This window comes from Opisthocomus hoazin, chromosome 3, assembly GCF_030867145.1.
Source record: "Opisthocomus hoazin isolate bOpiHoa1 chromosome 3, bOpiHoa1.hap1, whole genome shotgun sequence".
Lineage (NCBI taxonomy): Eukaryota > Metazoa > Chordata > Aves > Opisthocomiformes > Opisthocomidae > Opisthocomus > Opisthocomus hoazin.
In genome coordinates, this window is record NC_134416.1 from 69,095,160 (window position 1) to 69,118,848 (window position 23,689).

Genomic DNA, 23,689 nt, shown 5'->3' on the forward strand with positions numbered 1-23,689 from the left:
AAGGAAGGGTTGAAATGCTCTACCACTGATTTCCATAGATGCGTATTGGTAGCAAAACTGTAATCTTGGTATCTGTCGCAGTTCTTTATTATGGCATCTGATGTGGTGGTCATAGACTTCTAAAGTTACTGTGGTCATAAACCATCCCTAAATTTTCACAATTTTATTAAATCCTGCTTCCTTTAACTTCCTTTTCCTAGAATGCACATTGCCTCCCTCCTGGCTCTCACTCCTGGGATGCTAAGTCATAATCGTTAAAAATTCTCATTGCACTCTGCTCCACTTCCTAGTCTGTCCTGAAGGGAAACTCCTCTAGCACCCATGGAAGGAAAGATCTAGTGAGTGGGGTGTGTTGATAGTATGGGTGAGAGAGTTTCCTCACGTAAATATGGTTTGCACATAGCAGTTGGAAAGACTGATTGTACTGTGCCTCGTTCAGGGGTATCCAGGATGAACACAGTTCTTTTCCCAAAAGTTTTGTTATTAAACGTAGTAGCATACAATATGAGGAGGACCATATATTTTTCTCCAAACTCTTGTGGACATTGTTTTAGCCAATTGAGGAAAATACATGTGAATGAATGGAAAAATTCAACCCAAATGAGGCAAAGTATAATCAGAGAAGTAGATTAGATTATAGAACATCATTGAAACTGTCATAGAGAGTATTGCTTCTAGCCCTGCCAGTAATGACATGAAGGTTGTTTATAATTTATTAAAACTTTAATTTCTGGATTTTGTTAACTGAAGCCTCTTCCGTCCATACAGCGGTTGCCTTAGTTTGGTTTATTTTGCTCATTTTAAAATTTAATCTTTTAATAACTTTGTAAATCAAACTATTAAATCTATTTTAACTTCTTCTTTCTCTTAAAAGGTCACATACTGGTGAAAAGCCATTTAAGTGCTCTCAGTGTGGAAGAGGTTTTGTGTCAGCTGGAGTTCTGAAAGCACATATTAGAACACACACTGGATTGAAAGCTTTTAAGTGTCTTATATGCAACGGGGCCTTTACTACTGGTGGTAGCCTCAGGCGACATATGGGGATCCATAATGACCTGCGACCATATATGTGTCCGTATTGTCAAAAAACATTCAAAACATCACTAAACTGTAAAAAACACATGAAGACTCATAGGTAAGTTCACAGTTTTTATGTGAATCCTACAATGTATTTTGGTAGCCCTTCCTTAAGGATGCTTAGAAAGGCAGCTTTGCTCTGTAGCAAATGCTAGTAATTGAATAAGGATGTTTATTTACAGGTAGCAAATACTTAGGTAGCTCTAAAGATACAGTAAATTATGGTGTATAGCGAAAATAAAGATTGTTCACATAAATAATTAAGTGTCTAACTGAAGCCATGAAAAGACCTTCTTGCCTTTGTTTGCAGATACGAACTTGCACAGCAACTTCAGCAGCATCAGCAGTCTGCTTCAATAGAAGATTCTACCGTAGATCAGCAGAGCATTCATGTTTCTACACAGATGCAAGTGGAGATAGAAAGTGATGAGCTACAGCAGTCAGAAGCAGTTGCAACAGATCAGCAGGCTATTTTAGAGTTAGACCAGCAGCCAGTAGTAGGCACAGAAGAAACAACACTAGAACAACAATTGGCTGATCAGCCTTTAGAGCAAGATGAGGGTGAGTATTTGAAATAATTTCGTTTTGCTTGTTTGCTCTTTTTCATGGTGTAATGAGTTAGCAAATGCTACAGAGAAATACAAATAAAGCCTACAATAAGCAAAGATTTAAATAGCTATTCAGCTAATAATTGTTTATTTATTTTTAATGCAGTAAAAAATCAGATGACTATAAATGTAGGTTTTGGGGAACAACTGAATTAGGCAGGTAATTACATCATCTTTTCATGATTTTTTTTTTTCCCCCCACCTTCTCCCCCTGCCCGCTTCCCCATTTCAGATAGATTTGTGACATCCCAGCATGCTTTACAGGAAAACATCACTCAATTTGAACAACAAGCTATAACACAGCAGCCATTTGATCAACAGGGCTTATCACAAGGTTAGTAATAAATAAAGGCTTTAAAAGTGATTTTTATAAATCTGGCTTTACAGCATAGCTATCATAAAGCATTTCAAAAGTGGACATCTACAGTCAAAGTAACTGCAATGCAGAGAACTTGCAAAAACTTTTTCTTAAATTACTATTTTTGAACTATATTTGGTGGAATATTTTGAATGTTTAGAAATAGATTTTGCTTTTATGAGCCAATGTTTAGTCATTACAGTATGGGGTTTATAGTCAGGCATTTCATATTCTTTCCTTGATTGTGTTTGAAATTACTGTGGCAGTGCGCAGTTTACACAACTTTGCCACTGAATGTATGTGCTCATAACCTGAAATGATCAGCAACACGGTCTAAGATTTGACTGAGTTTCTGTTGGGATTCATTATGGAAAAAGACAGTGTAAAATATAATCACATAATAATCCTACTTTCACATAACCACAATAGTTTCCTTTTGTATTTTATAAAGCTGCATAAGTAACGAAGAGATTGTAAACATTTGGAAACTTTTTTTTTGTAATTTTATCTACAAAATTCTGAAAAATATGTTTAAGGCTTATGTAGCCTGCAGAAAGTGAAGAAATGACTGTGTTGCTTTGCTTTTCACTGCCGGATTTCTTGAGTTGTTGCTTGATATGAAGCTACTGGTTTTGTTTTGGGTTTTTTTGGGGGGGGGCAGGGGGAGGGAAGGGGGTAGGTTCAAGAGATTTCCATTTATTTTGGTTGGGAACCATACCTCACTGGCTGACCAGTTGATCTCTTCCTCCTTGTTTCTGACTCCAGCAAATAACTTAGTATTCATCTAACTGGTGACCAGTAATTGGCATTCCATCTGCGTAAACATTTCTGTTCTTAATTTCATTCTCTGTTTAATTGTATAGTGCCTTTTGTTAAAATGTAATTGACTGTGCGAAGTTGCATGACGCTGTGAAGAAATAGTATAATTTGTTGCTGATTTTAATTCTCTAGGTTGTGCTGCTTTGTATGTAACTCAGAAAAAAAATCAAAGTCTCCGCCTTTATTAAACAAGACTGAAGCAGGTCCTGTTAAAACCCTATGGATTCTTTTCATTGGTTATCTGTTATGGTTTTCCAAATGAATGAAAAGAGACTACAGAAAAAAGTGCCGCCTTTCACTCTGTGTTACTCTCAAGAGTGGTGGTGGATTTTCTTTGGATTTTTACGACTCCTTTGAATTTGAAAATCCAATACATAAACCTTGTTTTGTTATTTTACTTAGACTTCAGTTTGTATGTATGTGTATCTTCTCCATTAAATAAATATTGAATACTGAGTGATTTCTTGGGGAGGGGAGAGACTCTTCTAGATCTCTTAAAACAATTCTTCCATCATCAGAAATCTAGACTCATCATCAGTACATTATAAAATTGCTTCAGAGAATCAGAACATTTATGGTATGGTTTTCTTTAAGTCTCATTTGTATAAGATGTCTCCTATTCTACTTGGAATCTCATCCACAGATTCCCAACTCTTTGAAGTTTCCTTGAAGATCCTGGAGCCCTTAAAAATTTTTGAATTTCAGGTAGGTAAGCATTTGCGCGGATGCATGCGTTAAATTGGTCGACCCTCTCCCTATGTCTGCATCTGTGCTTCATGCTCCTAATTTCTTTTTCCTATCAACTAGGCAGAACATTCAAGGTTAAAACTATGTTATTTTTATCCTTGGTTTTTATAGGCTATATTCTTGTGAAAATATTTTGGCTCAGTGTTTGTTAATAAGACAACATAGGAGTTCTGAAAAATCTTCAGAATCTTCAGCAGGTTTTTTGATTTTCCTTTTTCCTTTTTTTAAAAAAAAAAAACAAAAAAACTTTGTATTTCAGAAAGATGTCTCTAGGTCTGCACAGACCTGTCAGAACTTTGTTTATTCTTTCAAGTTTGTTTGTAATAATTTTACAGAATTTCTCGTATGTTCAGGTAGATTTTTCTTCTTGATATGTTCAGACTCGTAAAGAAGTGCAGATCTTATAAGGGTGTTGCTGTATCATAATCTATTATTCATATGAGCTAGATTTGAAGACTAAGAAAAAGGACTTCAGTGTTCTTTGTAGTTTACATATTCAGCTGTCTTCATTTTAAGACTTTAGTGAGGTCAGAATAACCAAATAGGTCTTTTATCAGAAAATGTCTTTGTGTTATTCAATATCTGTCACCAAATGTGTTTTCTCGTAGATTATGTCACCTTTGCCTCCTTTAAAGTCTCCCTGTAAGCATGGTTGAATGATAATAAGTCAGCTAGTGGTGAGAGGAGAGTGATCTTGAAAAACCACAAGTCCAAATACTGTTAGTAGCCCATACAAATAAACCCTTGCCACCAGACTGCGGTTTTGCTTTCCTAAGAAGTTGATCTGCAATCTCAGGACTTGGGATTGCGATTCTTTCAGTAGCTATTGATGTATTGATTCCAGTCAATGCTGTTCAGCTGGTTCCAAAAGTTGCCCAGAGAGCAAACCTGCAGAACACTTAATTGCTAGTCACTGACCCCCACAGAGATACACATGTGCATGTAGGTATGTTTGTAATGTTAGAATTCAAATGATATGTCAGTAAAGACTTTAAGTTTTCTCTGAACTAAAATCCTGTATTTGTTACGAACTTTCGTACTGTTGTTTTCTGACTCTCATGTGCAAGACGTCTTTCCACTAGTAAACTGATTTCCAGAGTATTCTATTCTTTCAGTATGTTTTGTTAATGTGGAAGGGAATAGGTTGGGTGATGTCCTAACACAAAGAAAAAAACAAGTAAAGCAAATGGTTGCTTGTACTCAAATAACACAAAATCCAATTCAATGTTTAGAGGACTTTGTAGTAAGAGACTCCTCTTTATTGTACAGAGCTTAAGATGCTCTCTGCAGATTAAGCAAAAGCTTCTGGGAAACAATGTATACTGGTAGAGGAGATTGTAAGAAATGTGAAACTAACATAATTGGGGTTTTTTGTGATACTGTTCTGTAGCAATAGTGAGGTGGTAGCAAACGCATTTAGCATGCTCAAAATTGTCAGATCTTTTTAAAATTTTGCGTGGAAATTGTCCTTCATACTAGATATTGAGCAAAATGGGGATGCATCATGTATATTCTTGTTACAGCATTGGTTTATATTTATTTAGAACTACTTTCAGAAGTAGTATTTCTTCCTTCATTTTGTCCCAAAATACCTCTAAATTCAGAACTTTTCTTCCTGAGCATTTTGTTGTACGATTCTGGGAAATTTTTCAGGATGTCAGTAATTGCTTTTATTAGAACACTGTGAAGTAAAACAGGTCATGGTATAGTAACTTCTTGTTTCCTTCTTAGCTAGTAAAATTTACTTACTCATTAAATAAAAGTTCTGTCTTTTTACATAGCTGTTTCTTTGCACATGTAATAGTTGTGTCCTTTTTTTTATTTGAAGTAGGGCATGGAAATGGCATCACTTTTGCTTCAGTTTCTTGAGACTTGTTTTTTTTTGTTCTGATCAAGTGTAGTGGGATTGCCATTTTTCCATAAAGGTGCATTTAAAATGTATTTGAAAATAGAAATTAGCAACCATTGTATCACTGTAAAGCTTTGCATCGCTGTTCTTCAGGCTATTCTTTTATTTTGTCATTTCACTAAGAGTAACTGAGGTGCAAGGTTCAGCTTGTTGAATCTTTTTTTTCTTGTGATCTTGGTAGTTCTAGGAGAGAAATAATACAGAAGGTGCAGCATTAGGTTTGGTGAGAAGTTACAGCCTGACTAATAATGCTTGCAAGATTTGTTTAGATTGGTTAGTTTTCATTCTATGGTGTAAACAATAGCATACAAGTAGGTTTTTTTTCTTATATTGGTAACAGTATTATTCTGATGTAAGAAGTGTCTTTGGGGAAAATTTCTGCTGAAACTTAACACATCCCAGATTTTGATATACTGTAATTCAAAACATTCTTTAAGCATTGCTTTTTTGGCCTTTGATGCTGTGATCATCTGATGTGGGTTTGTTTCTACCCTGTTTTCATAATCTTCACCCTTTTTGTCCACTAAAGGCAAACTGCACAGAATTAGTAAAATTGCTGCCCTTACCTGAATTACTGATACTCGTTTAATTTTTTCCCACATAACATGGATTTTTTTTCCTTTTTTTTAATATTAGACGTATTAGGTCTTAGAAGGGTTGATAAAGGGCATCTCTAATAGCGTTAAAAAACCCTCAGGTCTGAGCTATAATTCCCTGGCTCTGCATCATTGATACTGTCATTTCATTCATTCATTTGGAAAAGGAAGTGATTAAGATCTGATATTTCTGAAGAACAAAATCAAATAAAAATTTCAGGTCTTCACACTGGAAATGTGAATAAAAATTTGTTGATTTTTTACTTTGCAGTTTGCCTTTGAGAGGCTCTACTTTACTATTATCTAAAGAGTGGGAATATGTGGAGGAGATCCAAAGTAGGAGAAAATGGGGTTACTATGTCAGAAACTGGAGTTCTCCTATTGGGTCATCTCCTCCACTCACCCGCCATCCTCCCCACTGAGCTTTGCATCCTTGTGATCGGCTTCCAGTGTAGTTAAGGGAGCGTGGTACCAGCGTGGATAAAGGGAGATGGGTCAACCTGTTTGACACATGCATGCTTACATACAAGAAATTCAAAATTTCAATGGCTCTAAGGTTAATTGTGGCACCCTGAAGAAACTTCAAACTGTTTTTCTGTGGAGGAGATTTTCCAATAGAATTCCAGCTAATGGTAAGTAACCCTATTATGCATATTATGTAGATGCCAGAAACGCTTCTGTATTTTGCCGCTCAGCAGTGAAGAGTATAAAAGGAGTATTACTATATGGTAATACTACTTAATCTCTTTTGAAGGTAGTATTCAAAGAAGTGTGGTGTTCTCAAAGTCCAATTCAGTGTATTTGCCAGGTTGGTGACTGTTTAATTTCTGGCAGGTTTTACAGTGAATGACAGCTACAATCAACAGACTCAGTTTCCAGCTGTACAGCAGCTACAGGATTCAAGCACACTTGAATCTCAGGCTCTTTCAACGAGTTACCATCCTCCAGCCCTTCTTCAGGTTCCGAATACAGACACTATTAACGTTGTAAGTACTGCTAGAAGGTGGAATCCATTGTTCTGTGTTCAGTGATGAGTTTCGTTGAGCTATTTCATTGGTGATTAGGTAAACTTGAGAAGTCAGAAAATTTTTGCCATTTCTTTTCTAGATAGCTTATGTAGAACAACTGGAAAGGAAAAGGGCAAGGGGGATTATAGTTGACCTGGCTATGTGTTTCTAATTAAAAAAAAAAAAGTTGTATGTTTTGATGCTCTTGGCTTAGAGGACGATATAATGCTGTGAAGCATTATAAGTCAAAAACTAAGGAAAGGACCTAATGTTATAAAATAATTTTACATTATTGTACTATATTGTGTCACAGTTATTTAATTTATTTCATATAGATATGATCAAGCAATAACAGTAACATTACAGATATGTAGAGATCATTCATGGAGCTTGCATATTGTGGTGAATGATGTTCTTTTGTGGTTCTCATCTGGTTAAATTTGTTTTAAGAGCTTGATTGCCAAAAATACAGTTTAAATAAAACTTTTTATATTGGTCGCAGTACCTGGCATGAAGACCATCTGTAGTAATATGTTTACCGTGATGACCTGCATGAATTACTGTCCCTTGATGCTTGTATGCAAAGGGAAAATGTCAGTCAGAGAACTGAAGTGGGTTTTAGGATCTGGAAGAGTGAGTGATTTCAGCCTACAGGCTTTGGAGCTTTCTTTTCTTCAGATCTCACAACATGCTGTCATTCTTGAGGATTATTCTGTGGCGGTTTTTGCTTAGAGGAAAAACCTTTTCAAAAAGTAGTGAAGTCTGTCAGCACCACTGTGCATTTTGCTACCTAGCGTGGGCCTCATACTGTTTGAATGATTGGTTTAGTGTTAGATTTAACCTCTCAAACACCGGAAGATCTATGAGACTCAAGACATGTTTTTGTCTAGGTTCGCAGGGAGGTGCAAGGGCAACATGTCTGTTTATTCCGATTCAGTAGGTGCACATTTTGCTGCTTTCCTTGTCGCTATGAAAGAGTGAGGTATCATATCACACTCTTAATTTCTTGACAAAAATTTATGAAATCATCATTTTGATTACTTGTGACTGTAAATGCTGTAATATTTTCTTACCTATTTGTGTGACTTTATTTCAGTATTGTGTTACTGAAATTTACTTGAGGCTTTGATTTCTAGACGACTCGCTTGATACAAGATCAGTCATCACAAGAAGAACTTGAATTGCATACCCAACGGCCTCATTTTCTTGAGGATAACGAAGATCAAAGCAGGCGTTCGTATAGGTTTGTTAGACTTTCGGGTTCTGTCACCGAATGTCTTGAATCTTTTATGGCTAGTAATTATATGCAACTAATGAAAACCATTTTCTTCTAACAGATGTGAATATTGCAACAAGGGTTTTAAGAAGTCCAGCCATTTGAAACAACACGTACGTTCACATACTGGTGAGAAACCTTACAAATGCCAGCTCTGTGGCCGTGGGTTTGTTTCTTCGGGAGTTCTTAAGTCACATGAGAAAACTCATACAGGTAGAGTATACTAGTTCTATATTAGCTTAACTCACATTTGGGTTTTGTAAATGTCCTGTGTAAGTAAACTTAAACAAATGGCATGCTACTTATTTGTTTCTGTTACTTTAAGGAGTTAAAGCATTCAGCTGTAGCATTTGCAATACCTCCTTCACAACTAATGGCAGCCTTACGAGGCACATGGCAACTCACATGAGCATGAAGCCTTACAAGTGCCCATTCTGTGATGAAAGCTTTCGAACAACAGTTCACTGCAAAAAACATATGAAAAAACATCAGGCAGTCTCCTCAGCTGTAGCAGCAGCTACAGAAACAAGAGGGGGAGGTAAATTATTTCATTTTTACTCTTACAGTTCTAACTACATAACAAGTACAGGTGTTTCAGTGGATTACATGAATGCTGTAACAGTAATGTTATAAATTAGCCTTCCAGCATGGATAATGTCTAATGTCCAGAGGCACTGAAATTGCTCTGTTATCTAAATTGCTTAAAGAAATGAGTTTTCCAGGAGTCTGTCGAATCAATTGAAAGTACTGTATGTTACGTAGTTTTTTAGTGTGTCACTAAAGTAGAGCATTTTTTTTTTGTCCTAAATTACTTATACCTGTATTTAATTATGTATTGAATTTATTTATGTAAAAATAAGAATTATAAATCCATCTTTAAAAGAAACATCGACATGAATGTTAGACCTCTGAAAGACATTTAAGTCCAAGCACGTAATGTAGTGGCCATGTGTTTAATAATAAACCCTTCTGTTTTTGTAACTTCAGCAGACAGATTAAACTAAACAAATGTGTATGTGTGTATTTTTTTAATAGTTGCTTGTGTTGAAGAGGATGATGAAAACTCAGAAAGAACTTCCAGAAAATCTCGTCCTGGTGTCATAACATTTACAGAAGAAGAAACGGCAGAACTGGCAAAGATTAGGCCTCGAGAAAGTGCCACTGTCTCAGAAAAAGTTCTTGTCCAGTCTGCTGCAGAGAAGGACAGAATTAGTGAGATCAAAGACAAGCAAGCAGAACTAGAAGCAGAGCCCAAATATGCCAACTGTTGTAGTTACTGCCCAAAAAGCTTTAAAAAACCCAGTGATTTAGTCAGGTAAGGAATGGAAGAGTTTTGTATATTTTCATTTTTCTAAACTGTTCACCAGAAACTTAGCAGTAAGTTTCATATAACTTTTGTATGCCTAAGCTAAAGTTTGACTTGTATTTACGTACATTTTTTGTTTTTCAGAATGGTTTAAAAATGTGTCAAAGTGTTCCATATTCTGAATATGACTAAACCAACCTTTTGATATTTCTTCCCCTGCAGCATTAAAATTATTATTACGAAGTTTTAGAATAAATTACTTTTTTCTTGCTTTAGGACTTACATCTAAAACCATGTGAGAATCAGTGTGAAAAATGGCAAATGCTTAAATCATCTTCTTTACTAGTTCTGTGTAATGTTAATATAAGTATTCCACTAATTCTAAAATTAGTAAGATATGAAATAAATATTTCTACAAACTGACATAGAAGTAGAAATTCACGTATAGATGTGTTCTGGAATTATTAGGCATGTTCGTATCCACACTGGAGAGAAGCCGTATAAGTGTGAAGAATGTGGAAAGAGCTTCACTGTAAAATCCACTCTAGATTGTCATGTTAAAACACACACAGGTCAGTAAGATTTTGAATGTCTTTGTTCAGAAACCGGTTACTTTTTTGATAGGCAGTTTAAAGATTTTGCAAGGAATGGTATGTTTCACTATAATCTGGGAAATGGCACTACAAATGGCAGCGCTAGGTGAAATTTGGTACTTACCGCATCATCAAATGGATCATATTATGATATTTTGAATAAACCATATTATTACAGCCTTCTGTATTAATAGGCTTATAAAGCAGTCATAGTCAGCTCATGGAAAAACTATGTATGTATCTATAATATTTTAATTTTATATCTGCTGTGGCATTTCAATACTAAACTAGTTTCCTGAGCAAGAGGGTGGAGTTGGAGAATTTTATAAAATTAAGTTGAAGTAGAAAATTCTGAACGCTAATGTTTGTACTGCTAAATAGATTGAAAAATAAGAGTACAAAAAATTTGACCATTGACTTATTTGAATTGTGGAAGTTGAATATAAACCTAATTTCTGCAGTATTTACTTTTTACAGTAGTTTCTTTGTATTTCTGAGAGGTCTGACTTTAATTAGTAGTATTTTTCAACCTCAATTTTGCATAAATTAGAAACAAAACCTCTTTAAATCTTTCAAACTTGTTTTCTTCTTACTATTGAACTTCTGTAATAAACCAATTACTTTCTAAAAGTGGCTGCAGTTTTGCTAAGGTGCATTATAAGCTTTTTCCAAAAATTAAAAAGCAGGGATTTCATCATGTTCTTCCAGATTCAAGCAGTGTGCAAGTTCTGGGAGACTGTATCTTTTTGCTCACTACCTTTAGTGGAATATTTTACATTAGTTTTGTCCAATTGTTTTCTGATACCCAGAAAAAAACAGTGAAAATGAATAGCCTCCCGTACATCCAGTAATGAAAAGTTTCTTGAATGATTCAAATTTGATTTTCAGTGTGCCATCTGATGATTTTGTTCCTAAGCCCGCTAGCTCATTTTGTTTGAGAAATAATGAGAAATAGCTCCCCATTTTTCTTTTTTCAAACTTTTTATGATTTTACAGACTTTAATATAAAACAGAGCTTTGTAAATAATTATTTTAATATATCCTTAACAGATTTTTCCAACCTGTTGTTTGTCCTCTCTTCCACATTACATATGTTACAATTTTGACTAGCTTGATTCCTCACTCAGGTGCTTAAAGACCTCCCTTGCTGACTTCCAGCCTTGTGAAAATTGTCCATAGAATCAAAGTGACCAAATAGGATTCTGCATGAAAGGTTTAACAGCACTTTGAGTTTTAGAAGTAGGAAAAAATTAAGATAACCTTCATTGAGATCCTTCATTCATTTGAAAAGCAATCAAAAATATAAAGAAGGTGGCTAGTTATTTCAAATCTATTCTGTTCAAATTAGTTTAGAATCTATATTTTAAAAAAAATTTTTGGTACAGTGTTGTTGATTTTTAGAGGTTTTATCACTTGTATTTCTCTTTTTGAAACTTTTCCAGGCCAGAAGCTCTTCAGTTGTCATGTATGCAGTAATTCTTTTTCTACGAAAGGGAGTCTAAAAGTCCACATGCGCCTGCATACAGGAGCAAAGCCCTTTAAATGTCCACACTGTGATTTACGGTTTCGTACTTCAGGGCGCAGAAAAACCCATATACAGTGTCATTACAAACCAGAGACCAAGAAAGTTAGGAAGCCTGCAACCCGTACTTCAGCAGAGGGACTACAACCAGTCAATCTTTTTAATTCATCCTCAACAGACCCAAACGTTTTCATCATGAATAACTCCGTTTTGACGAGTCAGTTTGATCAAAATTTACTTCAGCAAGGACTTGTGGGCCAGGCTATCCTGCCTGCTTCAGTGTCAGGTAAAAATGGATGACTTTTTGGTGGTGGTGTTGAGATCAAGTACTGAACTTTGCTTTCTATTAGAGTTCTGAAAATAATGCCAAACACTACTTCCAAACAGGTAAGAGTTATGCTGAATTCGTGGTTTGATGCACAGTGGTGACATAAATAGAAATTTTTCTGTTTAAGAATTAAGGGGAGAATGTATGCAGCTCACCTAAAAAGATCTTTTGCGTTCTGCTGTTGTGTTACACTGCAGAAAGGAAGAAAATACACATAACAAGTAGCTGAAGTACTTGTATTTTTGATAATGCTCTGTTGCCTTTTCTTGAGAAGGAGAGAAGCAAAACAGTTATTCTGTAAACTTTCCGTAAGATTTATTTTGTATTCAAGCATTAGATCATAGAGCAAAGAAAAGTTTGTCTACGCCGGCTATTTACATACACAATGAAGGGCATGTTTTAAGTGCACATGGTTTGCTGTACTCGTGTAGTTAATAGGCTGAAACAGCAAAAACCCACCCTGGGGAAAAAAAAAAGCCAAAAAGCAAGACAACACTTCAAAGATACGAAAAACGACTAGTGTAGGCATGCATGTTGAAGAACTAAATGCCTAGGATCTGAAGTCTTGCAGATTGACAGTGACTACTGCTGCATTAGCACATTAATAGTGCCACAGAATGACTCTGAGGCCAGCTGGCACGGAATACACAATGTACTTAATGTTGCGTTTTGAGAACTGTTCTGGCTAACTTCTAAATTGCTTTGAGGAATTGCTGGTGTAAGTGCTATCTGGCCTCAGGAAAAGTTGTCACAGGGATGTTTTTCAGAGCAGAATCGTGTTCAGGTGTCTGTAAATGTTCCCTGGTACTGTTAAATTTACTGCTCAGTAATTTTTGTGGATCTTGGACTGTGTGTCTGTCAGTCACTTCTGAAAGCAAGACTTTGATTTTCTGTGCTTCATTGGCACTTTTTTCAGTGTGTGTCTGTGATTTTGAAAGTGTGCCCACAAATTGAGAGTAATGTGTGTCAGTCTCATATTTAACTGTAGCCATTTCATCTTATCTGATTTGACCTAAGCTGTTGTCCAAAACCGACAGACTGTTGGTTGTGTCAAAGGTGCTGGTAAATGTTATTTGACAGGCACAGTTTGGGGTAAATTTGTAGTTAAAACTGATGTTTGCTTGGATTTTTAAGTAAATACAGCAAGGAGAAGTCTTTAGCATGTTTACATGTTTCCTGCCTCTTTCTAGGACTACTTAAATCAAGATTAGTGATTTGAGCTTTGCCCAGAACGGGTATTTCTTAGGTGCATTGTAAAGCAGATGTAGTATACTGAAAGATTTTGGAGAGGGAAAGATACATAGCTTTTTGAAGCATCAGCTAAAGGAGACTAGTTGATCGTACTGAAGGTGTTTGGAGGAGAAGGTATGTCAAATACAAGGTGACTTTTTCCTTATATTCTCTCAAGACCTTTTGTAGAGATGATCTATTCAGCTTTTCAAATTAGGAGCTTTCCAAGTTCTAAAGACTTCAAATGCTAATGTACCTTTATTTCTAGCCATGTGAACACATAAGATGCACTGTGATACTTTCTTGAACAGTGCTTGTCCTATGCAAAAATGTGGCAGTAGCTTTCATATGTACGTTCAGAATGCGTACATATGGTGTGTGAGTGCTGCATGTATTTAGGTGAGGTGCACTCTCCAAGCGGATTTATACCAACTTTGTCCAGGTTTCCAAAGTTACTCTGGAGTGATTCTTTTATAAGATGCCAGCTAGTGTTTAAATAATAACAATCTTTGAATTACATAGAGTTCATGAAGCTTTAAAATAGGCAATAATCTACTTCAGACTGTTTTTCTTGGCATAGCTCTGTGTGTGTGTATAGCTTTTGTATTGATTTTAATTATAAAAATAAACAAGCTAAAAGAGGCAATCAGTAATGATAAAGAAAAACATTATAATATGACTGTTTTCTTTGGTAGCTGGAGGTGACTTAACTGTGTCCTTGACAGATGGTAGCTTGGCCACGCTTGAAGGAATACAGTTACAACTTGCTGCTAATCTGGTTGGACAAAATGTTCAAATTTCTGGAATAGATGCTACCAGTATTAACAACATAACATTACAGGTAGGTTACTTGCAGTTTCTTGATTTTTAGTTTTATAGAGTCACTTTGAGGGCTGAAGGAAGTTTAAGGAGCATACGTAATTCTGGAAGAGCTCCCCTGAGCTGAGTGAGGCACGCATCAATACCATTCTGTGTCAGTTGTACCGTGTTAGAAGACTTAAACAATAGCTGCACAGTAGGGTTTTTTTCTGGTTAATTTCTTTCTTTTTCAGTCTTTCAGGGTTTTTTACCCATCTGGTATTTTGGCAGATTGCTTTAAAATTTGTATTTGTTTTTTCTTTTAATTTAATTTTGTCTTTTCACTTTAAAAGCACTTTAGGCTAAAGCTCCCCACCCAACCCCCCAAGACACACACACCCTATCCCCAAGACAAATAAACTCGAATTATTGCACAGAATGTTGTCCTTAACATGACACCTGTGTTGTTTTGCAAGCTCTGAATATTTAGATTCACATTTTAAATTCCCTTTGAGCTTGTAAAATGAAGGACAGAAAAAGGTGAAATGTTTACATTTAAAAATTTGTTGATCAGTTTCACAGAATCATTGACCTTTGGAGGTCACCAGGTCCAACACCAAGGTCAGGGGAAGGACGTTGTCAGAGTTGCATGGAGTTGCTCAGGGTCTCTCTACTCAAGAAATTTTTAGCCTAAAATGAAGAAAACTTAGTTTTTAGCTTTGTTTCCTCAATCCACAAACATACCTAAATAGTAAAACTTCTATCTTGAACTACCGAGAACAAATGTTTGACTGTGAACTGGAACCTTAATGAGTCCTAGGAGCTGAAACAGTGGGTAATTTCTGATACCGTTCTTCTCTCTGTTCCTTGCCTTTTCACTTTCAAAAACCTGAAGACAGTGATAAGCATTACATGCAGCAATAAGACACTACAGAATGCCAGTAGTGGGGATATGTGGTGCCCAGCATGCTCATATGTAACTATGATCATGATTCCCCAAACGCTGTGCTGAGGGAAGAATCTATACATGAAGCTGAATAGACTGTTTACATAGTGACTTTGGAGACTGGCCGTATACAGACACTTAAAAAATAAATTTAAGTTTTAAATGACTAATTGGAAAGTTTAAATATATATACTCTATAGGTAATGAATTTGAATTCTGGATTTATGTTAAGAATGTTCACTTAACCCCTATTTATTAATGTCGGATTGATCAGATTGAAAACTTGTTTTTCAGATTGATCCAAGTATTCTACAGCAGACATTACAGCCGAGTAATTTACTTGCCCAGCAGCTAACTGGAGATCCCAGTATGACTCCACAGAATCCCTCCCTTCAGGCAACAGAAAATGCAGTACCAGCTAATGTGGTTATTCAGCCTATATCAGGCCTGTCTTTGCAACCCACAGTAACATCTTCTGCTAACATGACAATAGGATCCCTCTCTGAGCAAGAGTCTGTGCTGACGACCAGCGCTAGTGGTAAGTAGTGTCAGTAGTTTTATTGTTCTTTGAATGTCTTTATTTTTACTTATGGGATTACCCACAGTGAGAAAATTCCCCCCATACAGTTCTTCTATGAGCATCATCAGCATATTTTACAACTTTGTGTTACCATTTTTAATACAGTTTTTTCAGAAGGTGGACTATATAATGAAAATATTGAGGAACATTTGTAGTCTTCAGAAAAGTACAAAATCTTTCTTCTGAAGGTCTTCCTGCAGAAGAATAAATTGCATATGAAAACAGTTTATTCTTTAGAGTAAAATTTGTAGCATCTTACTGTGGCTACATCTTTTGTGATAATGGGTATTCAAGATCAAAAAACAATGTGTTAATTGCTTTTAAAAGTTGTGTCTATTATAAAGGAAGTATCTTCATGGAAATTTTTCTGTTCTACCCACTTATATTTAGGTGCACAGGACATCTCTCAAGTCATGACTTCACAGGGTATGGTATCATCTTCAAATGGACAACATGAGATAACGTTGACCATAAATAATTCCAGTTTGAGTCAAGTTCTAGCTCATGCTTCGGGTTCTACTACTACAAGCTCATCAGGAAGTCCTCAAGAAATCACTCTTACAATATCTGGTTGGTATTTTAAATGATCTTTAATGGTATCAGATCTCCTTTTTATATGGTAGCTGTACAGTAGCATTTGAGGATATTTTCACGGTCCATGGTTTTCCTATGGCATATTTTTTTATATTAGTCAGCTTTAAAAGATACTCCTCAAATCTGCATTTGAAAACCAAATACATATGCTTGGAGGATGTATATTAGATTGGTTCGCTATTTTATTCATAGCTTTGAGTCAACATACATTTATCTCTGTGGCAAAACCCATATAATCAGTTCTTATTTCCTTACTGTGCCTCACTTGGGGTAGTGCAACTTCTGGCTAGTAATGGGATAGGAACAAGCAGGGCAGGCATTGGGGATGAGTTTGTTTAATCTAGTTTTCTTTAAATGCCTGTGGATCCATGTTCTAATAGACGTTGTGATCATTATTTGAGGTGTACTCTTCAGTCTTTATAATAAGTAGTTAATACTTTGAATAAATTTAGACTGACTTTGCTTACTGACTTTGAGACTGATCCTGCATACACTATAAATATCAATTTCCCTCAAAGACAGTTTGTATTTTGTGTCATAACATTTCTTCAATAGATCCAGTATATTTAGTACTTTTCTCTTTTCCTTTCTTTCTTTTTCCGTTTTTCTCTTGCTCCATTTTCTGTAGCGTGTGTAGTGTTTTAAAGTGTCATGACAATAATGTTTATGTGAAGGTGTTACAGTCCCCCACTTATGTTTTTCTGCTTGACAATGGATGTTCACTCATCTAAGGAAAATGGAGTATAGGTGTCCAGCAACTGGTAGAATCTGCTTTCAGTTTCTCTGTTCTGTGCTCGTTGACTGTTCCACAAAATAAACTTCATGTGATGTTTTTACAAAGGAGGACATGTTCTATGCAATTCAATATCCATATAATAAATAGTAAAAAGACACACTTTAACCATTAGCTTTTAGTTTGCTAGATTTTTATAGTTTTATGAAGTTGATGCCTTGAATCTGGATAAGTAAGATCAATATTTGTCTAAATACTAATAAGCACAGGCATTTCTCTACATGTTAGTATCTGGATACACATAATCACATCTGTATTAAAAACTTGTGAAACCTATGCATGCAAATCTGCGTGTGTAGAAATAAATTTTGTATTTTGGTTTTACTTTCTGCTTTTATTTTCTGATCACGTGTTTATTGTTCTTAGTACAGTAGCAGAATAATGTTGAGACATTTCCAGTTACAATAGGACTAATTTCTGTTCAGGCCAAGATCTTATTCAGCATAATTCTGGAAGCAGTGATCTGAATAGTGGCTTAAGGCTGACAGCGCCAACCATCAACAGTCAGACTACAGGTGCTACATTAACTATAAGCAATGACCAGCTTCTTTCTCAGGGCGCTTCACTAAATGCTTCAGGTATGCATACAGTGACTTTCTAATTAAAAAGAATAACAGTGTGTTAAAAAACAAATATTAGACCAGATAACTAAATACAAAATGGTATAGTCTTGCACCTTATGGTTCAGGAACTACATGGCTTTGTGTGTTTTCTCACTAGCTTGAAATAGTTACGCCAATGTAAATGAATTTCACATAGTAAGAAGAAAACGAAAATAAGAAGACTTAAACTAGTACTTTGAGGCAGTTACAGGAATATTGAAGGGCTGTTTATAAATTGGAGGATTAAGAAATCTGGTGTATTTGCTGCAGACATATTAAAATATCCTTTATATCAAATTTGCTCTGGTATTCAAATTTTGAGATTTTAAATATGTATATGAATTCCTACCTATATCTGTTTGTATATACACACAAACACATGTGCGTGTATGTAGTTGTTCATATTTTCAACCAGTGCAGCAGATTGTGTTGGTTGCACTGATTGGTTGCAGTGGCAGCAGGTTGCACACATACAGACTTATTACTGATAAGTTAGTAATTTTCTTCACTTTTATGTACACTTAAATTTTCTCGATCTTCCTTTTCTTTCATCCATCTCCTTTCATAGCTTCCTTGAGTGCTCATATACATATATAAAGCAAATTGGCTTTGATGTCATACTAAGGGAAGCCTATGCCAGAGTATCCTGTAAGATTTGAAAGTTAAGGCATACTCTTGTGTAATGAATTAGTAAATGAAATCACAGAATCACAGAATTTTAGGGTTTGGAAGTGACCTCTGTGGGTCATCTAGTCCAACCCTCCTGCCGAAGCAGGGTCACCTACAGCAAGCTGCACAGGACCTTGTCCAGACGGGTCTTGAATATCTCCAGAGAAGGAGACTCCACAACCTCCCTGGGCAGCCTGTTCCAGTGCTCCGTCACCCTCAGAGGGAAGAAGTTCTTCCTCGAGTTCAGACGGAACTTCCTGTGCCTCAGTTTGTGCCCGTTGCCCCTTGTCCTGTCACTGGGCACCACTGAAAAGAGCTTGGCCCCATCCTCCTGACACCCACCCTTCAGATATTTGTAAGCATTTATAAGGTAAAAACAAACAGTTGTATTGTACCTTCTGTGTCATCTCCTCAGGTTTTTGAGGCGTATCATAAACTGAGAGCCGTGACGCCTCTAGTCACGTGTTGGAGAATATTAATATAATAAATTGGCCTTTTTTGCTATTATGGATTGTTAACCATGTTGCAAGGATAGGGTAGGAGTGTTGGGTTATGGAGTTACCAACTTTTGGTTTTACTACCATGAGTCAAAGTGTATTTCATCGAGACTTGTTCGAGAGGTCAGACTGCAGAAAAATGTAACCTGAAACATCTTCAGGTGTCTTTTCAGCGATGAGTCAACTCCCACAGGCCGTGTTACGAAGTTACTGCTTTGCAGTATGATGTCCATCAAGCTACGTTTAGATGTAATTTTTCTGATTTTATTGTCTGACTCTCAGACAACTTTTGATATGCAATTAGCTGTTTAACTGATTTATTTGCATCCAAAATAGAAAGACCTGGCAAATGAGAAATAGAAATTAAGTGCTATTAAAATAACTTTGTAGCTGACAGTTTACATATGTAACAGATTTTTTTTTTTTTTACTATTTTACATATATTCCAGAACTTAATACAACAGGTGGAACAAACCTTCCTTCAGCAACACCCATATCTCAGTCTACAGTTTCTGCCCAGAATTTGGTAATGTCTTCATCAGGAGTTGGAGGAGATGGTAGTGTCACCTTGACTCTTGCTGACACTCAGGGGATGTTGTCAGGTGGTCTTGATGCAGTTACACTTAATATCACTTCACAGGTAAGAACTGCATTTCTGAACCGACAGATAAACTGGCATTACTGTCTTACAGGGCAGGAATTGGAGATTTTGCTTAGAAAGTAATTTTGTCCTGCAAATACATAGTATTTGAAAATTCAGTTAACTTTCCTTCTTTCTGCCAACAGTGTGTGCATGCTGCCATCTAGAAGCATTAACCATTTAAACAGAAATATAGATACATTTTGCAGGGTGTTTTTTGCAATGAGCAGATAGGCTCTACTGTTTCAAACATCGTTTGCAATAATTTTTTAGTGATAAACTGTGTACTTCATCACTATTCAGTAATGCAGCTTAATATTCATAAACTTTTTATTGCTTAATATGGTAAAGTTTTGTTGTCCTTACTGTGAACGTGAGAGTTGAAGAGCGGTTGCAACAGTTCCTTTCACAGCAATTAACAGGACAGCATCTAAATTACATTGACTGTCTTTAAAAACAGGTAGCGTTATAAGGCATTTTATAATAATAGTGCTGTACAGACAGTTAGCTCCCCAGTAGATTTAGGATTAGTTTTGTTTTTATTTAAGATTTTCATGGTATCAGGCGCCAAAGACATGTTGGCAAATAGAATGTTTAGAGTGGGAAGGAAAAAAGCCACAATCAATAAAAAAATATTAAAAGACTAGAAAGTGAAAATTTAGAGTCACTGTGTGGTCAGCATTTCAGTGTAGATTTTGACATCTGAAAACTTGGGCTGTTTCTTCTCCTTTCTTGGCTTAACAAGGTTTAGATTGACTTTAATGTTTTGATGCAAATAGAAATGAAAGACTATTTGTCTGGCATATGGTATGATTAAACCTGGTAAAGCAAAGTCTGTGAGGATGACTATATGCTTCACTCTCTGCAATTTTGCTCTGAGGAGGGTCAGAAAAGACTTCTTACATAGTTCTTATGACACAGTTGTGATTTCTGCTATCACAGAGTAACAAAGCAACTTGTGGTTTCATTTCAGACTTTAAGCAATTACATTTGGCAGTGTTGATGTTGATTAATAAGACACTGTACCTGAAGTCAAGGCAGGCATAAATAAAAATGAAACATTGTATTAGGTACTATGCAAACACAGTGTATGTTGCAGAAATCTTGATAGACAGACAGGTAGTACATAAAAGTACGGCATTTTGGGGGGAAATTGAAAAGTCTTTTAACAGTAAAGTAGAATTAGTAGCGTGCTATTAGTAAGTGTGTATCTTAAGTAGTAGTTTTGTGCCTGGATTTCATGTATTTCAGAATTAGATTAAATTCAGAGATTTGAAAAAAAAAAAAAAGAAAATACTATGGGAAGACCATGCAGGAAAGCAGAATAGAGGGGTTGAAGAAAACGTCAGCTGAAGAGACAAAGACGAGGGAAGGCTGAGACATTCAGCAGTTGATGCAAGGCTGGGAAAAATTAAGCGGAACTGAATCTGTACTCTTACAGACTTCCAGCTGTTGTTATCCTTAAACTGGTAAACTTAAAAAGGAAGAAGAAAAAGAGAGAAAGCAGGTGTATTTGTTCAGTTAGGATTCCAGAATGGACTTTTTCAAGGGGGGAAGGGGGAGTAGTCTTGAGGCATAAAAGTAAATTACATGATTACGGTTAGCTGTTTAAATGTAACTGTCATACCTTTTTTTTCCTCCCCTCTTTGACAGGGTCAGCAGTTCCCTGCTATACTAACAGATTCCAGTCTCACTAGCCAAAGTGGGTCAGGCTCACAGCAAGTCATACTGGTGAGCCATACACCCCATGCAGCATCTGCAAACTCTGATGAAATAACGTATCAGGTAGATACAATACATTCCTGTATCTTTTGTGGGTGAAGGACGTTATTTAATCAAAGTACTGGAATGATTCCACTATATCCTGTAGCAGGAAGGCTGATGTCATTCCCAAATTAGAGTATGGGGAAGAGATTCATTGTGGCGTCTTTTCAACTTCTTGCATATTTGAATTTCAACTGAAACTTTTACGTATGTAAGAATAGTATTAATATTGGAAAAAGTCATTCAGACTTCTCTTGTTGAAGGCAAAGTGAATGTTTTCAAACAACCTGGTAATGCAAGCTCTAAAATCGCAAAACTGGGAGAGGCAGATGGGGATCCGCAATCAGTGAAGAAGTGATGGACTGGATTGGCAAGTGAAGGGCAAGATGTGGGCAAGTTGTGACTGATGTGGACAAGAGAAACCTCAAAAATAAGAAGGGCTGAAGAGAAAGGGCCTACCTCAAGTGTATGTGTAAGAATAAAGGTGCTGAGATAACAGCATAATAAAGGAAACTTCAACACTCTACTTGGAAAAATTGTCACAACTGGATGTCTCTCTGAAGTGCCTGTACACTGATGCATGCAGCATGGGGAGCAAAAAGGAGGAATTAGAGGTCTGCATGCAGTTGCAGGGTGGCGATCTCGCTGGAGTCGAAGAGAGAAGGTGCTACAGCTCGCACAACTGAAGCACTGCCATAGCTGGATGCATGAGCTTTAGGAAGGACAGACTGGCAAGACAGCAGCAGGAATGCATGGAGCTCTGCCTGGATGATGAGCTAGCTGAGACCTTGTGGGTAAGGACTGACAAGCAGACCAACGTGGGTGATGCTGTCGTGAGTACTAGCCATCTACTACAGGTCACCTGATCAGGAAGAAATAGATAGAAGATAAGGCTTTCATCTTGGTCTTGGGCAGCCTGCTCTAGCTGACCGTTCTTGTGTAGAGGAGTTGGACTAGGTCCTTTCCAACCTAAACGTATCTGTGATTTGCAGTCTCTGGTTCAAATGAGTTACTTCAACCTCCCTAACATCTGCTAGAAAGGCAACAAGCACACTGCAAGGAATGCAGAAATTTCTGGTGTGCATTGGTGATGACTTCCTGATACAGGTGACTGAGAAGCCAGCAAATGGGGGTGGTGTTCTGGGCGTGATAATTGCAAACAAGGAAGAACAGATTGGGAATGTGAACGTCAGGGATGTTCTTTGTTGCAGTGACCATGAGATGGTGGAGCTCAGGATTCTGAAGGAAGGAAATAAGGCAAATAGCGGGATCACAAGCCTGGGCATCAGGAGAGCAGACTTTGGTCTGTTCAGGGATCTTCTTGGAATAATCATATGGTGAGCAGACCTGGAGAGAAGGAGGACCAGGAGAGCTGGTTGATATTAAATATTGTCCTCCTCCAAGATTAAGAATTGTCAGTCCCAGTGTGTAGAAAGTCAAAGGTGACAGGAGGCTAGCATGGAGGAACAAGAAGGTCCTGACAAAACTCAAGATTTAAAAAAGAAGCATACATAAGTGGAAGCATGATCAGGTGACCTTGAAGGAATAGAGAGACACCATTCAAGGACGCAGGGATGAGTTTAGGAAGCCCAAAGCCCACCTGCAGTTGACTCTGAAAGGGACATAAAATGTAAAAAGTGGGCTTTTACAGGTATATCAGCAGCAAAAGGAATATGAATTGTTCTGATTGGGGAAGAGGACTTGGTGACAGGAGATTTTGAAAACGATGATGTATGGAGTGTCTCCTTTTTGCTTCATTTTTACTGGTAAGATTTGTCTTTTGCAGTCTCAGATCACTAAAAGCAGTGGGAAAGGGTGGAGCAATGAATATGTACCCTCAGTAGAGGAGGCCAGGACTATACACAAATCTTTTGGTGATGGGATACATTCATGAGTGCTAAGGGAGCTAGCTGATGTCGTCATGAGACCACTGTCTATTATCTTTGAAAGGTCATGGTGATTGGGATAGGTTCCTGAGGACTAGGAAAAAGCTAAGTTGTTTCTGCCTTCAAGGAGGGCAGGTTGGATAATCTGGAGAAGTACAGGTCAGTCAATCTCACCTCAATCCCTGGGAAGGTGGTAGAGCGAAAAACCCTAGAAAGCGTTTCCAAACACGTGAAGGACAAGAAGGTGATTAGGAGTAGTCAGCAGAGATATATGGAGGGAAAAACATGCCTAACTGACCTGAGAGCCTTTCACAATGAGATGACTGGCTTGGTGGATGAGTGGATGTGGTTTGTCTTGACTTTAGTAAGGCTTTCGATATTGTCTCCCATAACCTCCTTGTAGGCAAGCTGGTGAAGTATGGGCAGGATAAATGGAAAAGTGAGGTGGATTGAAAACTGGCTGAATGGCTGGGCATGAAAGGGTTGTGATCCATGAAACAAAGTTCATCTCAGGGCCAGTTATTAGTGGTGTTTCCCCAGGGTT

General features: G+C 36.9%; 1 protein-coding gene across 10 annotated transcripts in view; it reads left to right on the plus strand.

Moving 5' to 3' along the window:
- Positions 1-23,689, plus strand: part of ZNF236 (zinc finger protein 236) — an 88,900-nt gene that overhangs the window by 47,968 nt on the left and 17,243 nt on the right. For 6 of the 10 annotated variants that reach the window (XM_075416593.1, XM_075416583.1, XM_075416585.1 and 3 more), the window contains exons 14-29: positions 875-1,135; positions 1,388-1,638; positions 1,918-2,019; positions 6,949-7,100; positions 8,258-8,364; positions 8,459-8,610; positions 8,723-8,935; positions 9,433-9,712; positions 10,172-10,275; positions 11,739-12,104; positions 14,072-14,217; positions 15,415-15,658; positions 16,091-16,270; positions 17,513-17,665; positions 19,305-19,495; positions 21,149-21,280. In XM_075416593.1, coding sequence (XP_075272708.1) covers positions 875-1,135; positions 1,388-1,638; positions 1,918-2,019; positions 6,949-7,100; positions 8,258-8,364; positions 8,459-8,610; positions 8,723-8,935; positions 9,433-9,712; positions 10,172-10,275; positions 11,739-12,104; positions 14,072-14,217; positions 15,415-15,658; positions 16,091-16,270; positions 17,513-17,665; positions 19,305-19,495; positions 21,149-21,280 — 3,034 coding nt within the window. The remainder of the gene's footprint in view (positions 1-874; positions 1,136-1,387; positions 1,639-1,917; positions 2,020-6,948; positions 7,101-8,257; positions 8,365-8,458; positions 8,611-8,722; positions 8,936-9,432; positions 9,713-10,171; positions 10,276-11,738; positions 12,105-14,071; positions 14,218-15,414; positions 15,659-16,090; positions 16,271-17,512; positions 17,666-19,304; positions 19,496-21,148; positions 21,281-23,689) is intronic. The other 4 variants (XM_075416584.1, XM_075416587.1, XM_075416589.1 and 1 more) reach the window with 4 other exon arrangements.